Here is a 16,268-nt window from a genome sequence, read left to right as displayed (position 1 = left end):
GTCTCAACCAGTTGTCCTCAATGCCATAACATGAGAAGTACCTACAGTCTCAACCAGTTGTCCTCAATGCCATAACATGAGAAGTACCTACAGTCTCAACCAGTTATCCTCAATGCCATAACATGAGAAGTACCTACAGTCTCAACCAGTTGTCCTTAATGCCATAACATGAGAAGTAGCTACAGTCTCAACCAGTTGTCCTCAATACCATAACATGAGAAGTATCTACAGTCTCAACCAGTTGTCCTCAATGCCATAACATGAGAAGTACCTACAGTCTCAGCCAGTCTTCCTCAATGCCATTTCTAGCTCTAAATAAGCGCTTTACCTGCGACAAGAGATTATGGCGATTTTAATTTAAAACATTTTGGCAGTCAGATCATTTTTAACAATAAAAACAGTTGCTAATGATAAAGTTACTGATATTCTCTGATAAAATCTACTGAAGTTTTGTGCAAATTCATCTTTAAGCTTAGAACTATAATGAAATGAGTCAAAACTTTAAAAATATAGTATTTTTTGGATAGTTTATTCATAAAAAATTGTTTCTGCAAAATGTTATAAAAAATTGCACCTACACATTTACTTGAAAATCTTTTTGTTGAAAAATTGTGTATATAAAAACAAAAGCAAGCCTGAATCAATCAACACTGTTTTTATGATACTAATTCATTTTGTGGAATACTGATGCATTTTTAGACTACCAGCTTGAAAAGTTAAACTTAGTTGCACATAAGTGCACAAGTTTTAGTTTGGCACTTCTCACTACTATTCGCAGAACAAGCAATTCATGAAAGCGATATCTTTTGTTCAAAAATGGTTTTTGAAAACTGCAGTAAATTCTATTCATTTTGATTATCATGAGAAATCTTTGTATGATCTATTAATAATTGATACCTTGGACAGTGCTGTTTAGCCGTTGGGTTAGTATTGCCTTTTCAAATTTCAAAAGTCGAAAACAATCGATTTACCTTCAACCTTTTAACTGAGATTAGTTTTGCCTAAATTTTTTATGAATAGATTATAATGCTTGTACATACCTTCGAATTTTTTAAAAATTTTATGGTTGTTTCCAAAATAATGAAATTCAACAATGACAGTCTTATCAGCATTAAAACACTCGTATCGTTAACTCGGTATAACATTTCAGAAGTTTTCTGGCGGCGTTCCACTTAACCTTAGTTAATTACTCAGCCATACATGTACTCGATGAAGTTAGTCATACTCTTCTTGATGGAAACTTCAAAAGCACTCGCAACGATGTCAACCAATTCATAATGTAACAGCAATAGGTAAACTAGACTAAATTGAGAACAAAGTCATGTGATCACTTGGTGTTTTACAAACATTGTGGTTAATAATCTTGTCATCTTACTATTAGAGGAGAGGTTTGAGACTTAAAGATAACCTACAGAGTACACCTGATAAAGTGATCGCTCTACTTGCTGAATCAAACTGAAAACATTGGCTACAGCTAATCTAGCAGCCTTTGGGTATTAATAAAACATGCTACAGAGTATTTGATTATTTAAACTGCAGGTTCTTAAGCGTGCCAAGTTTCACCTGCTTCAATGCGCCACAGGGGAGGCAGTCCTACGGCTGGAGAAAACTCAACTGAATAGAGAGGCAAAGAGAATACAAGAAATTTACATGAAGGAGCAGCATCATGAAACACTATTGCAGTATTTGAACTTTGAACTGAGTAACCGAGGAGGCAAATCCAAACTCATCCAGGTACTATTTCGAGTAACTCTTGATGTGTTGTTTTAGTCTAAAACCTTTTCTGTTAAGCTTTATGTTGTTGTAAGTTTGCTTTCCATAGAAAAGTTTATATATTTTTTTTATTTATGAGAATTAGTCCAAATGTGTCATCTCATAACAAGTTTGCAATTGCAAATTCTCGTCGCTGCTCTCAGTCTTCTAAAACTTTAACATTTCTTTTGTATAATCTTTGAAAAATACTTAAAGGTTGACTTGCAACAAAATTCACATTACGGTTATTTGGTATCAAAAAATTTACCATGTTTTACTTTGTTGTGTTGTAGGTGCAAAATATGTGGAAATGTGATTACAAGCTCTTGAAAGCTCAAAAACAAAAAGCCACCGTAGATTGGAATCAGTTTATTTCTCTGATGTATTCATTACATTTGGATATTGTTTTGTTACGTGATGTTCTCACGTGAACTGCAAAGCCAATAAAAAGCTCAATATAAAACTTCTCGTAGCACTAGTTTATAACCAACACTTCGAGTTGTGCCGACGACCCCGTATCAAATATAGATGCTCGCTACTTTAGAGTTTTGTTTTAGCTTCGTCTAATCGGCAAGTCGTAATCTGATCATGTGACCCATACTTCACGAATAATTTCTGCAGCACCTTTCGATTATCATAGGTGACCAACAGGCTCGTCATGTTTATCAGACAATGATATGTACTCCTTCGAGCTAAGGTTGAAAGTTTAAACGAATTTTTACGGTAGGTTATTGGATATCATTGCTGAAAGTGACAGCATTACAATGATGATAAAATAGATGCCTAAGAACAATAGACATGGTTTTATTGAATGCGTGAAGTATGTTTGTGAAAATATTTCGACGAATGAGGTTGCGTGAAAATGTAAACAGAAGCCATCTTGTACAACTACGTCCAATTTGAGCCGTTTTGGAAAGAGATTCTAAACTATGGCGGTCTCATGTGGCTGCGATTAACTGTTCATTTTTGAGTTTTTAAAAGCTTGTAATCACATTTCCACATATTTTGCACCTACAACACAACAGAGTAAGACATGGTGAATCTTTTGATACCAAATAACTGTAATGTAAATTTTGTTGCAAGTCAACCTTTATGGTGCAACAGGTATGTAACTCTAATTATAAGTTTCTTCCATATTTGCTAGTAAATAACTTATGCACTGTGTTATTGACTGTGTAGCCTACACTTTGAAGCTGATAATTCGACATCTACAAATAGTCACCAATTAATATTATTTATGTATGACTTTGCCAAGGCTACCCACTTGCTACTATTTTTTAAGTTAGCCTATCAAATTATTGTAATTTAAATCATATTCTGCAAAGGCTACATCTTTTGCTGAACTCATGAACAACCGAGACACAAAGCTACTTGAAGACAATCTTCAGGCAACATTTCCTTCGTCTGAGATTAAAAGTATCTTCCTCAAAGAGTTTGCAAAGGAGGATCAGTTTACAGACAAGATCAGGTGGGTTTATGTATATCTATATATTTCTCAAAGTATGTGTGTCGTATGTCTGTCTGCATTCTGGATAAGCTATTAAAATCGTAAATATGTAGTATATATCGCAGTATAATATCGCAGTATGTGTGTCGTATGTGGATCTGTCTGCAGTATGTGTGTCGTATGTCTGTCTGCAGTATGTTTGTCGTATGTCTGTCTGCAGTATGTGTGTCGTATGTCTGTCTGCAGTATGTGTGTCGTATGTCTGTCTGCAGTATGTGTGTCGTATGTGTGTCGTATGTGTGTCGTATGTCTGTCTGCATTCTGGATAAGCTATTAAAATCGTAAATAAAGAATCTGCACCGAAAAAGCTTTGAACTCAGCCCCTCCCGTTTGCAAGTTCGGTGCCCTACCAATAACGTCACAAGGATTGATTTATTTGCTAGCTGGTATATGTCAGTATATGGAAGCAAATGCCCAACGGCTTAACGTACTACGCAAGGTCATAGCATAACGTCACGAGAAGCTGGTAGCTTTCATTATTAAAGGTTGACTTGTAATAAAATTCACATTACAGTTATTTGGTATCAAAAGATTCACCATGTCTTACTCTGTTGTGTTGTAAGTGCCAAATATGTGGAAATGTGATTACAAGCTCTTAAAAGCTCAAAAATTAAAAAAAAAGCTGCTGAAGATTTGAATCTTTTTATTTCGATGGCGTAGCCATGAAATTTGGTTATTTTCTTGTCACGTGATGTTGTCACGTGAATTGAAAGGCCTATAAGAAGCTCAATATAAGACTTATCGTAGCACTAGTTTATGACAAACACTTCGGGTTTTACCAAAGACCCCGTATCAAATATAGATGCTCGCTACTTTACAGTTTTGTTTCGGTTTGGTCTAATCGGCAAGTCGTCATCTGATTATGTGACCCAATACTTCGCAAGTAATTTCTGCAGCACTTTTCGATTATCACAAGCGACCAACAGGCTCGTCATGATTATCAGACAATGATATGTACTCCTTCAAGCTAAGGCTAAAAAATTGAACGAATTTTTCTGGTAAGTTATAAGATATCACTGCTAAAAGTGACGGCATTACGATGACGATAAAACAGATGCGTAAGGACAATAGACAGGATTTTATTGAATGAGTGAAGTATATTTGTGAAAATATTTCGACAAATAAAGTTGCATGAAAGTGTAAACGGAAACCATCCTGTAACAACTACGTCACATTTGAGCTGTTTTGGAAAGCGAATCCAAACTACGGCGGTCTCGTGTGGCTGCGATTTTCTGTTCGTTTTTGAGCTTTTAAGAGCTTGTAATCACCTTTCCACATATTTTGCACCTACAACACAGCAGAGTAAGACATGGTGAATCTTTTGATATCAAATAACTGTACTGTGTATTTTGTTGCAAATCAACCTTTAAGCGTACTCAATTTTTGGCATTAGCAATGTCCCAGGTTAATAGCAAGTGGCAGGCAACTCACATTACTTCTCATTGTTTATAAGCTGATTTTTAATACCTGGGCAATGCGGGGAAGCACAGCTAGTAATTAATAAAAGGGGCATGGGAATTTTACTTCCTCTACAGATTGACTTCCTTTGCTGACTGACTCTCGTTGTTATTCAAGTTACTTGGCAGCAAAATTTGGGTGGCCAGAACATTCTGATTTCTGGTTATATTTTCAGAACCTTTTACATAGAAGCAAGTAAGCAGAAAGAGATGAGAGTGTTGCTTGTACAGTGTGAGTCTGCTAACGAGAACATTGAATTCTTAGACTCCGTTCGCTACATCATACAGCGGGAGAATGAGGCTCTTCCGTCACCCACCCACACGTTGCTTCTACTCAATGTACCTAGAGGGCACAAGTTTTTAGGCTACCAAGGTTAGAATGAGAACCCAACATAAGTTTTTCTACTTTGGTTAGATGGTCACATGACTTTCAGTAGTAGTTCATTCAGATCATGCACTGTAAATCTTGTTGTTGACAGGTGGTAAATGGAGATGTGTGCATATCGATGATCCAAAATCATCTGATATGTACTTGCCTTCTCTTGACTACTGTCTTAATCATAAACCTAGTGCCGTATTAAACTGCCTACTGGAAAGTGAAACAGATGGAGAGATGGATGATTTACCACCACCTTTGCTAGAAGAATCTGAGGTATGATGGTCTACATTGAGTTGCTTATAAAACCTTTAAGATATATTTTACAACTGTTGCTTGTCAGAAGTATGAAATTTGCCAAGTTAGTAGTCATAAATCTTGTCCTGCTTTCATTGTTAGGGCACGCTGCAACACCGTCTCCAACTATCAGTGAAGTATAGCTGGACTGTGTTCTCAGTGAACCACTATGCGCCACTCAGTTTTTTATTATAGGTTGACCCAGATGTTGACTTTGAGGAGTTGTGGGAGAAACAGCAGCCAACCGGTGTGAACAAGCAGTTGAAAGAAGATATGCACCACTTCCTTGTCAATTGTCTCCCTCGAGCAGTATCAGTCGTGCAGGCTGACCATCATGAGGGGAGGCTACAGCTTCTGAGGAATTTGTTAAATGATCTTCAAGGTAGCAAATAGTAGGAATGGCTCAGTGATTGCAAATTAAAAATTCAATTCACCAAAGTTCATACAATGTTTAGTTTAATGTCATTTTCTAGAATCGATACATTTTGGTTGTTACATGAATACATACAATCACTTCCTTATTCTATAAGATTACTATTATAATGTATTTTTGTTAGGAGAATTTTCGCAGCTGTTTGTAAAAAGTGTGTACAGTTTGTTGAGGAGTGAAGAGGAGGTACACTACAATTATAACTGGGTGAAGGCTGATGCTGCAAAAGCGAGCAACATGAAAGAATCGGAGACATTAAGGTAATTTCTACCTCCCAGATTTGCTTCAAAGATTTCGTTTTAGTGAAAGTCAGCAGAGAGTTAACATGTTACCACAATATTTTACTTTTTCATATTTTACCTGTTATATCGATATGCCTTGTCCTCTTCTGATATTTCATGTCTCCTGTTGATGCGTGATGTCTTTCTGATAAAAAATGTTTCTTTTTGATAGGTGATGTCCCTATTTGATGTCAAGCCTTTTGTTGATGTGCAATGTTGATGGTCCACCATAAATATTTCGTACTTTACTGATGCTTTAGTAACTGGAAAATCCAGCAATTTCGTACAATCTTCATTCTTTCAGTGAATTGTAGGATTAAAACTTTAGTTTGTGAATTTTCTTAATTTCTTTCAAAAATTATAAGATAGCAACAAACATTATAGAAACAACTCAAAATATATAGCATTCAGCTAGTTATATGAAGCAGTCAAGTTCTGCAATAGGCAGATTTCAACCGTTTTATGAGTAATAGTAGTGATTTTTTTAAATAGCCAGGAGTAGGCATACAGTAAGTACATCTATCAAGCTGATTATTTATGATAAGCAAAATTGAAAGATATAATAATAATATAATTTAATCACTCATTGTTATATCTGTATATAGATATCTTTGTATTCTGTTTTAGCCATCCTATTGTATTATTGAAGCTTTATTGACTTGGCTTTCTCTTTTGCAGACACGCTCTGGAAGATTCTCTAGAGAGAGCCTTTGTACCAGCCTTGGCTGCTGTTATATCATTTGTGGATGTAAAGGAGAACTTGCAGCTGTTGAGTTCAGACACTCCTTTTAAGTCTCTCTGGTTACAGATCTTTGCTAACTCTGACAAACTTGGTCTCACCTTTGACCATCTGACCAAGCGCAGTGGTGCTGATTCATCGGTTACATCAGTGAGTCCTTCTTTGCCATTAGCATTTTTTTCCTCATTTCAATGGACTACTAATTATTTGTGGTTCTTTCGTGATAGGAGAACTCTCTACTTTTTCTCTGTGGTAATAAAAGTTCTTGATCGTCTTGCTTTTGTAGTACAGCTGCTTATTATGGCACTGTAGTAAGACAATTCCTATCGATCGCTAGGTACTGTCAATAGAAATCAATGTTTATATGATTCCGTTAAACTTCATATGCTGTTTATGCTCTGGCTACTAGCTTATTGTTATTTAAAGGCATCTGATATAACCATTCAACAACCCATAGAAGGCATCATATATATGGCTTCTGCCTTATATATAACCCCAAATGTGAAAGTGTATCTTTCAGCCTGCCATTCACATGAGTTCTTAAATTTTTGTATCTGTTAATTGTTTTATCAGTTGTCTTTAAGTCTAGACAAAATGATTTATAGAGAATTTAGCTTTTTCTTGGCGATCTAAAGACCATATTACAAACTGTTTAATAGAACATCAAAATAATGAAAAATGTGACAGTGCAACAGTAACATTTTATCAACAAGTTGGTTAATTTGTCTTCATAGAAAACAAAAAGCATTCCACTGTCTGTTGCTTTATTAGGTTTCATGAATATCTGGGTAGCGGAATTGTTTGAAGAACATCTGAAACTAGTGGTGGTTTATTACTTTCAATGTACCGGCAGAGATCAGTAGTTTAGCAGATGAATCTACTTAAACTTTATATGGTGATCCATGCAGCCCATTTTTGTTCAGTCACAATGTTTACATACGACGCAATGGTTGAAGAATTAAATTGAATAAAAATATATTGTCAAAAATCAGCAAGATTTCACGTATTGTATATCAGGCACCATAGCTTAATGTATCTTTATGTTTTGTTAGCGACTGCCCAAATCCTACAAGATACAAGAGTTCAACACTGGAAAAATGCCATTCAAAGTTCATTGCCCATTTTCATGGCTGGCAAAGGAAGCAATAGACAAGCTGATATCTGCCTCAGTAAATTCTGCCATAGGTAAGTATATAATATCTCATGTTAATTGCTAAACATAACTGAATGTGATTCAGATTTATTTGCATTCGATCGGCAGCTGCAGCAATGTTAAGAAGTTGCAGAGTTCTGCCATTAGTCCTGAGTTTTTCTATGGGCATCTTTTCTAAAATATCAATAAGCTAAGTTCAACGTTTATGTTATACGTCTGTCTCAAAGGTAAGAACTCTCTGCGGTATTTACCGTACGTAGTACATCAGGACGTTACATTTTATTGCAGATCAAAACCGCGAAATACAATAAAGGTACTGTAGGTAACTATAGTCACTAAGGTTAACATACTATTTTGTTACTAATTTTTACATATACAGTACGTTTATAAAATTTTCATTTTTACCAGGGGGTGTTTGCATTAGATAATGACTATGAGTTTCTATACCTCTCTATACGACGTGTTTGCGATACAGTGCCAACACTGGAACGAATTAAAATTGTATGACGAAGGTCCACTGTAGTTTATTTACACCTTACAAACGGATATTACCGCAAATTCCGACGTACAATTCGAGGTCTAAAGTTTAGTTTAAAAATCCCGGTTCTGACATGTGCCTGGCTCAAATTTGATCGCTAGTACATGTAGTTCAGTCGGCATCAGAGGCTCGCGATGCATAGCTGAAAAATGACATTCAAAAACGCCATCAGCAAAAACGTCTAATTTTGTTCTGTCGTCAGCAATATGTACAACAATAAACGAAAAACAAAAGCCGACAGTTCTAGTGAAGAATGCATGAAAAACAAAAAACAATGTTTTAGCATCATATTGACCCTCCTGGCCAATAGAACGAAACTGCCACCATTGACAATGTGTCTGTTTTTAATAAAAGAAACCATGCTGCTATACAGATTTCTGTCAGGAATCGTAATTCCTGTACAAGAAAAAGGATGGATGGACGATAGTGGATGTGTCAAATGGATTGTTGAAGTGTGGGTTTATAGGCAGATACTACGAAAAGCGCATTAAATTCGAAGAAAGCACGTTATTCTCGACCAGAATACTAGGGATGACAATTTGAATTGTGAATAATGGGACTTTGTGTTTGATCCATCTCGCGTTGAGTTGGATTAGTAGTATTTTACTATTTTATAAATAAAACTCTATACGTCATATCACGTAATTTTTGGATTTAAAGTTTTTGAAGTTGAATATTCACTAGAATTCGTGTCATGAAAAACGTGACCGCCGCATAAGTCAAGGATGGATTTTTAAGCTTGAGGTTTGGTGTTAAACTTTTGGCTTATTCACCGCAATTTAGAATAATTCTACTCACAAAAATGTGGGCTTCCAGTTCTAGTATTTTTAAATACTTTTGCTACTGTTAAGGAATAGTTGGAGTTGTTGTTGAGGAACTATTAGAGCTACTGTTAAAGAATTATTCGAGTGACTGTTGCGAAACTATTAGAGTTATGGTTGAGAAACTATTAGAGCTACTGTTGAGCAACAATTAGAGCTACTGTTGAGGAACTATTAGAGCTACTGTTAAGCAACTATTAGAGCTACTGTTGAGGAACTATTAGAGCTACTGTTGAGGAACTATTAGAGCTACTGTTGAGGAACTATTAGAGCTACTGTTAAGCAACTATTAGAGCTACTGTTGAGGAACTATTAGAGCTACTGTTGAGGAACTATTAGAGCTACTGTTGAGGAACTATTAGAGCTACTGTTAAGTAACTATTAGAGCTACTGTTGAGGAACTATTAGGGTTATTGTTTGAAGAACTACTAAAGCTAATGATCAAGAATTATTAGCCGATATATAATTGAATAATCTTTACCTTTTTCAATTAGGGAAATTTGAGTACCACGAATAAGATTCAAGTTTTGATTACAGATGTAAGAAATTATACTTCACATTATTCAATCGTGTGGCCTTTTGCTATTGCGGCGATAGTGGTTACGGAATCAAGAACTACATGTATAAGTGGAGAAGAGTTATTTGCAAAAAACAATTAATGAGACATGGCCAAAAAGAGCTTACAGTAAAGATGTTGAATTGAATAGCCAATAGTAAATAAATATTTTTTTATTAACGTAATCAGTGCGTAAAGATGCGGCAGGACAAGTTGAATGTTTGTTTAAGTGCAGCGGCCTTGATTTGCAGTTATTTTTTGGGGGAAAAGGCTAATTTTCATTACTATGTTTTGGAAGAATGCTATAATTGAATTTCGCGCCTGTATGTGTTTCTCTATTTAGATTTCACATGCGCATTTTGACGGATGGAGCATATTGAATTGTCTCAGTGTATCTTGTCAAGCATGTGTGAACTAGACAGTTGCTAACATAGTCACATATGTGTTTAGTAGATAATTACTAACATGGTCACACTTGTGTTTAGTAGATCATTACTAGTATAATCACATTTGTGTTTAGTTGATTATTACTAGTATAGTCACACTTGTGTTTAGTAGATTATTACTAGTATAGTCACACTTGTGTTTAGTTGATTATTGCTAGTATAGTCACACTTGTATTTAGTAGATCATTACTAGTATATAGTTAACTTTGTTTTAGTAGATTATTACTAGGATTTAGATCGTTTCTAGGGTCATTTTCTTACTTCTTGTGGAGTCTTTTGCTTTGGTTTGTATCTCTACTACTTTGTCACAAAGGCATTGAATTCATTAATTATTTGGTAGTTGCTAGACAGCCGCCTAGTTTTTACATGTTAATATCTTCACAGAAATTGAACAACTAATGAGTCAGTTTGAACAGAGCCCTATCGGAAGCATCATCAACTCTGTGGATGAGTCTCTCTATGAAAGGCTTCTCGGGGCTTATATCGAGGATTTCATTTACATGTCTCATCCGTGTAGGGATGCCAATGAGCACTGGGTAAGATGAACTTCAAAATGATTGGTTTCTTGAACAATAGTTATTGAAACGCCATTCTTGGTTGCAAAATTAAATGCTTTTTCCATCTTTACAGACTATATGTTGGCTTAACTTAGTTATAATCAACCAAGAGTTTGCTTACATCTGTTTATTTATAACTGATCATTGCGTCTAAGTGATTGTCGACTGTCTGTCTATTAATAACTAGTTATTACATGTAGGTGATTGTCGACTGTCTGTTTATTAATAACTAGTTATTGCATCTAGGTGATTGTCGACTGTCTGTTTATTAATAACTAGTTATTGCATCTAGGTGATTGTCGACTGTCTGTTTATTAATAACTAGTTATTGCATGTAGGTGATTGTCGACTATCTGTTTATTAATAATTAGTTATTGCATGTAGATGATTGTCGACTATCTGTTTATTAATAACTAGTTATTGCGTGTAGGTGATTGTCGACTATCTGTTTATTAATAACTAGTTATTACATGTAGGTGATTGTCGACTATCTGTTTATTTATAACTAGTTATTACATGTAGATGATTGTCGACTGTCTGTTTATTAATAACTAGTTATTGCGTGTAGGTGATTGTCAACTGTCTGTTTATTTATAACTAGTTATTACATGTAGATGATTGTCGACTATCTGATTATTAATAACTAGTTATTGCTTGTAGGTGATTGTCAACTGTCTGTTTATTTATAACTAGTTATTACATGTAGATGATTGTCGACTGTCTGTTTATTAATAACTAGTTATTGCGTGTAGGTGATTGTCGACTATCTGTTTATTAATAACTAGTTATTACATGTAGATGATTGTCGACTGTCTGTTTATTAATAATTAGTTATTACATGTAGGTGATTGTCGACTATCTGTTTATTAATAACTAGTTATTACATGTAGGTGATTGTCGTCTGTCTGTTTATTAATAATTAGTTATTACATGTAGGTGATTGTCGACTGTCTGTTTATTAATAACTAGTTATTGCATGTAGGTGATTGTCAACTGTCTGTTTATTAATAACTAGTTACTGCATGTAGGTGATTGTCGTCTGTGTTTATTAATAATTAGTTATTACATGTAGGTGATTGTCAACTGTCTGTTTATTAATAACTAGTTATTGCATCTAGGTGATTGTCGACTGTCTGTTTATTAATAACGAGTTATTACGTGTAGGTGGTTGTTAACTGTCTGTTTATTAATAACTAGTTACTGCATGTAGGTGATTGTCAACTGTCTGTTTATTAATAACTAATTATTGCATGTAGGTGATTGTCGACTGTCTGTTTATTAATAACTAGTTATTGCATGTAGATGACTGTCGACTATCTGTTTATTAATAACTAGTTATTGCATGTAGGTGATTGTCATCTGTCTGTTTATTAATAACTAGTTACTGCATGTAGGTGATTGTCAACTGTCTGTTTATTAATAACTAGTTATTGCATGTAGGTGATTGTTGACTGTCTGTTTATTAATAACTAGTTATTGCATGTAGGTGATTGTCAACTGTCTGTTTATTAATAACTAGTTATTGCATGTAGGTGATTGTCGACTGTCTGTTTATTAATAACTAGTTATTGCATGTAGGTGATTGTCAACTGTCTGTTTATTAATAACTAGTTACTGCATGTAGGTGATTGTCAACTGTCTGTTTATTAATAATTAGTTATTACATGTAGGTGATTGTCAACTGTCTGTTTATTAATAACTAGTTATTGCATCTAGGTGATTGTCGACTGTCTGTTTATTAATAACTAGTTATTGCATGTAGGTGATTGTCGTCTGTCTGTTTATTAATAATTAGTTATTACATGTAGGTGATTGTCAACTGTCTGTTTATTAATAACTAGTTATTGCATGTAGGTGATTGTCGACTATCTGTTTATTATTAACTAGTTATTGCATGTAGATGATTGTCGACTGTCTGTTTATTAATAACTAGTTATTGCATGTAGGTGATTGTCAACTGTCTGTTTATTAATAACTAGTTATTGCATGTAGGTGATTGTCGACTGTCTGTTTATTAATAACTAGTTATTGCATCTAGGTGATTGTCGACTGTCTGTTTATTAATAACTAGTTATTGCATGTAGATGATTGTCAACTGTCTGTTTATTAATAACTAGTTATTGCATGTAGGTGATTGTCGACTGTCTGTTTATTAATAACTAGTTACTGCATGTAGGTGATTGTTGACTGTCTGTTTATTAATAACTAGTTATTGCATGTAAATGATTGTCAACTGTCTGTTTATTAATAACTAGTTACTGCATGTAGGTGATTGTCGACTGTCTGTTTATTAATAACTAGTTATTACATGTAGATGACTGTCGACTATATGTTTATTTATAACTAGTTATTGCATGTAGGTGATTGTCGTCTGTCTGTTTATTAATAATTAGTTATTACATGTAGGTGATTGTCGACTGTCTGTTTATTAATAACTAGTTACTGCATGTAGGTGATTGTCAACTGTCTGTTTATTTATAACTAGTTATTACATGTAGATGACTGTCGACTATATGTTTATTTATAACTAGTTATTGCATGTAGGTGATTGTCAACTGTCTGTTTATTAATAACTAGTTATTGCATGTAGGTGATTGTCGACTGTCTGTTTATTAATAACTAGTTATTGCATGTAGGTGATTGTCGACTATCTGTTTATTAATAACTAGTTATTGCATGTAGGTGATTGTCAACTGTCTGTTTATTAATAACTAGTTATTGCATGTAGATGATTGTCGACTATCTGTTTATTAATAACTAGTTATTGCGTGTAGGTGATTGTCAACTGTCTGTTTATTAATAATTAGTTATTACATGTAGGTGATTGTCAACTGTCTGTTTATTAATAATTAGTTATTACATGTAGGTGATTGTTAACTGTCTGTTTATTAATAACTAGTTATTGCATGTAGGTGATTGTCAACTGTCTGTTTATTAATAACTAATTATTGCATGTAGGTGATTGTCGACTGTCTGTTTATTAATAACTAGTTATTGCATGTAGATGACTGTCGACTATCTGTTTATTAATAACTAGTTATTGCATGTAGGTGATTGTTGACTGTCTGTTTATTAGTAACTAGTTATTACATGTAGGTGGTTGTCAACTGTCTGTTTATTAATAACTAGTTACTGCATGTAGGTGATTGTCAACTGTCTGTTTATTAATAACTAATTATTGCATGTAGGTGACTGTCGACTGTCTGTTTATTAATAACGAGTTATTACGTGTAGGTGGTTGTTAACTGTCTGTTTATTAATAACTAGTTACTGCATGTAGGTGATTGTCAACTGTCTGTTTATTAATAACTAGTTACTGCATGTAGGTGATTGTCAACTGTCTGTTTATTAATAACTAATTATTGCATGTAGGTGATTGTCGACTGTCTGTTTATTAATAACGAGTTATTACGTGTAGGTGGTTGTTAACTGTCTGTTTATTAATAACTAGTTACTGCATGTAGGTGATTGTCAACTGTCTGTTTATTAATAACTAGTTACTGCATGTAGGTGATTGTCAACTGTCTGTTTATTAATAACTAATTATTGCATGTAGGTGATTGTCGACTGTCTGTTTATTAATAACTAGTTATTGCATGTAGATGACTGTCGACTATCTGTTTATTAATAACTAGTTATTGCATGTAGGTGATTGTTGACTGTCTGTTTATTAGTAACTAGTTATTACATGTAGGTGGTTGTCAACTGTCTGTTTATTAATAACTAGTTACTGCATGTAGGTGATTGTCAACTGTCTGTTTATTAATAACTAATTATTGCATGTAGGTGACTGTCGACTGTCTGTCTATTAATAACTAGTTATTGCATGTAGATGATTGTCGACTGTCTGTTTATTAATAACTAGTTATTGCATGTAGGTGATTGTCGACTATCTGTTTATTAATAACTAGTTATTGTTTGTAGGTGATTGTCAACTGTCTGTTTATTTATAACTAGTTATTGCATCTAAGTGATTGTCGACTGTCTGTTTATTAATAACTAGTTATTACATGTAGATGATTGTCAACTGTCTGTTTATTTATAACTAGTTATTACATGTAGATGACTGTCGACTATATGTTTATTAATAACTAGTTATTGCATGTAGGTGATTGTCAACTGTCTGTTTATTTATAACTAGTTATTACATGTAGATGACTGTCGACTATATGTTTATTTATAACTAGTTATTGCATGTAGGTGATTGTCAACTGTCTGTTTATTAATAACTAGTTATTGCATGTAGGTGATTGTCGACTGTCTGTTTATTAATAACTAGTTATTGCATGTAGGTGATTGTCGACTATCTGTTTATTAATAATTAGTTATTGCATGTAGGTGATTGTCGACTGTCTGTTTATTAATAACTAGTTATTGCATGTAGGTGATTGTCAACTGTCTGTTTATTAATAATTAGTTATTGTTTGTAGGTGATTGTCGACTGTCTGATGAAAAGCATGAGGAAGGATTTCGAGGGTGTCAACAAGTTGACATTTGTGCATGTGCACCGGGAGTTTGACGAGCTGAAAACTGAATTTGGCAGAATGACAGCTGTACTTGATTGTGCAGTGTCTGAGCAATATGTGACTGCTGCAGTGAAACAGAATCAACTACAGGAACAGCCAGATAAGGCAGAAGTTTGTTATCTACAGTTTACCTGTTTGGTAACTTTGTTATTACAAGCTGGAGAGTAACACTTTGAAATGGTGATTATTCATTCTAAATAAGCAACAGACTGCAAATAATTGCCAGTAATTGCTGTATGCTTTTTTTATGTTTGTTATGTAGGCGCTTCCAGCATGTGATTTACTGGCGCTATCACACGTGCTTGACCAAATCTCCAAAATCTCCTTAGCTGAGATTCTAACTTCACCAGGAAAGTGGGTTTGCTATGTAGAGAGCTGTACACTGATAGTAGATGATATCTTGCATGGATATCAAGACAATAGTGCTTATCTCGCAGCGTTCCATGCTTGCAGGTAAGTTTTCAGTAAACTCATATTGTTATATATTAGCAGACTTAACCATGTTTCAGCACTAGAGGGAAAAATGAAGAGCCGTGAACTTGCGTAGCAGATTGAGAAGTTGTACTAGTGACTGACTACTGTTGTAGGGAAACATTGACAAACTTTTACTGTCTATCACTTCTCTGTCTTTGTTATCTGCTTCATAATATATCTAAATCGTTCCAGGGAAGCTTGGCTCCGGCTCACTGTCAAAAAGCTTTATGTCCTCCATGTGATTTTGTCAAGCCCAAAAGTCGGGGGGAAAAGGAAATCACATAAGTTGACATTTTTTATGAGGGTAAAGATTAATTTTATTTCTTTAATGATGATTGTATAAGTTCATTTTGCATTT

General features: G+C 34.3%; 1 protein-coding gene across 1 annotated transcript in view; it reads left to right on the top strand.

Moving 5' to 3' along the window:
- The window catches only part of LOC137394078 (E3 ubiquitin-protein ligase rnf213-alpha-like), a 159,964-nt gene that overhangs the window by 109,442 nt on the left and 34,254 nt on the right, over nt 1-16,268 (top strand). Inside the window, exons 66-77 of the mRNA XM_068080796.1 lie at nt 1,540-1,734; nt 3,078-3,220; nt 4,893-5,089; nt 5,196-5,368; nt 5,585-5,771; nt 5,947-6,079; nt 6,779-6,989; nt 7,892-8,024; nt 10,738-10,889; nt 15,341-15,547; nt 15,699-15,889; nt 16,103-16,214. Of these exons, the coding sequence (XP_067936897.1) occupies nt 1,540-1,734; nt 3,078-3,220; nt 4,893-5,089; nt 5,196-5,368; nt 5,585-5,771; nt 5,947-6,079; nt 6,779-6,989; nt 7,892-8,024; nt 10,738-10,889; nt 15,341-15,547; nt 15,699-15,889; nt 16,103-16,214 (2,034 nt within the window). The remainder of the gene's footprint in view (nt 1-1,539; nt 1,735-3,077; nt 3,221-4,892; nt 5,090-5,195; nt 5,369-5,584; nt 5,772-5,946; nt 6,080-6,778; nt 6,990-7,891; nt 8,025-10,737; nt 10,890-15,340; nt 15,548-15,698; nt 15,890-16,102; nt 16,215-16,268) is intronic.

Source organism: Watersipora subatra, chromosome 4 (genome assembly GCF_963576615.1).
Source record: "Watersipora subatra chromosome 4, tzWatSuba1.1, whole genome shotgun sequence".
NCBI classification, from domain to species: Eukaryota; Metazoa; Bryozoa; class Gymnolaemata; order Cheilostomatida; family Watersiporidae; genus Watersipora; species Watersipora subatra.
The sequence above is the reverse complement of the archived record's forward strand: the minus strand, read 5'-3'. Positions and strand labels throughout refer to the sequence as shown.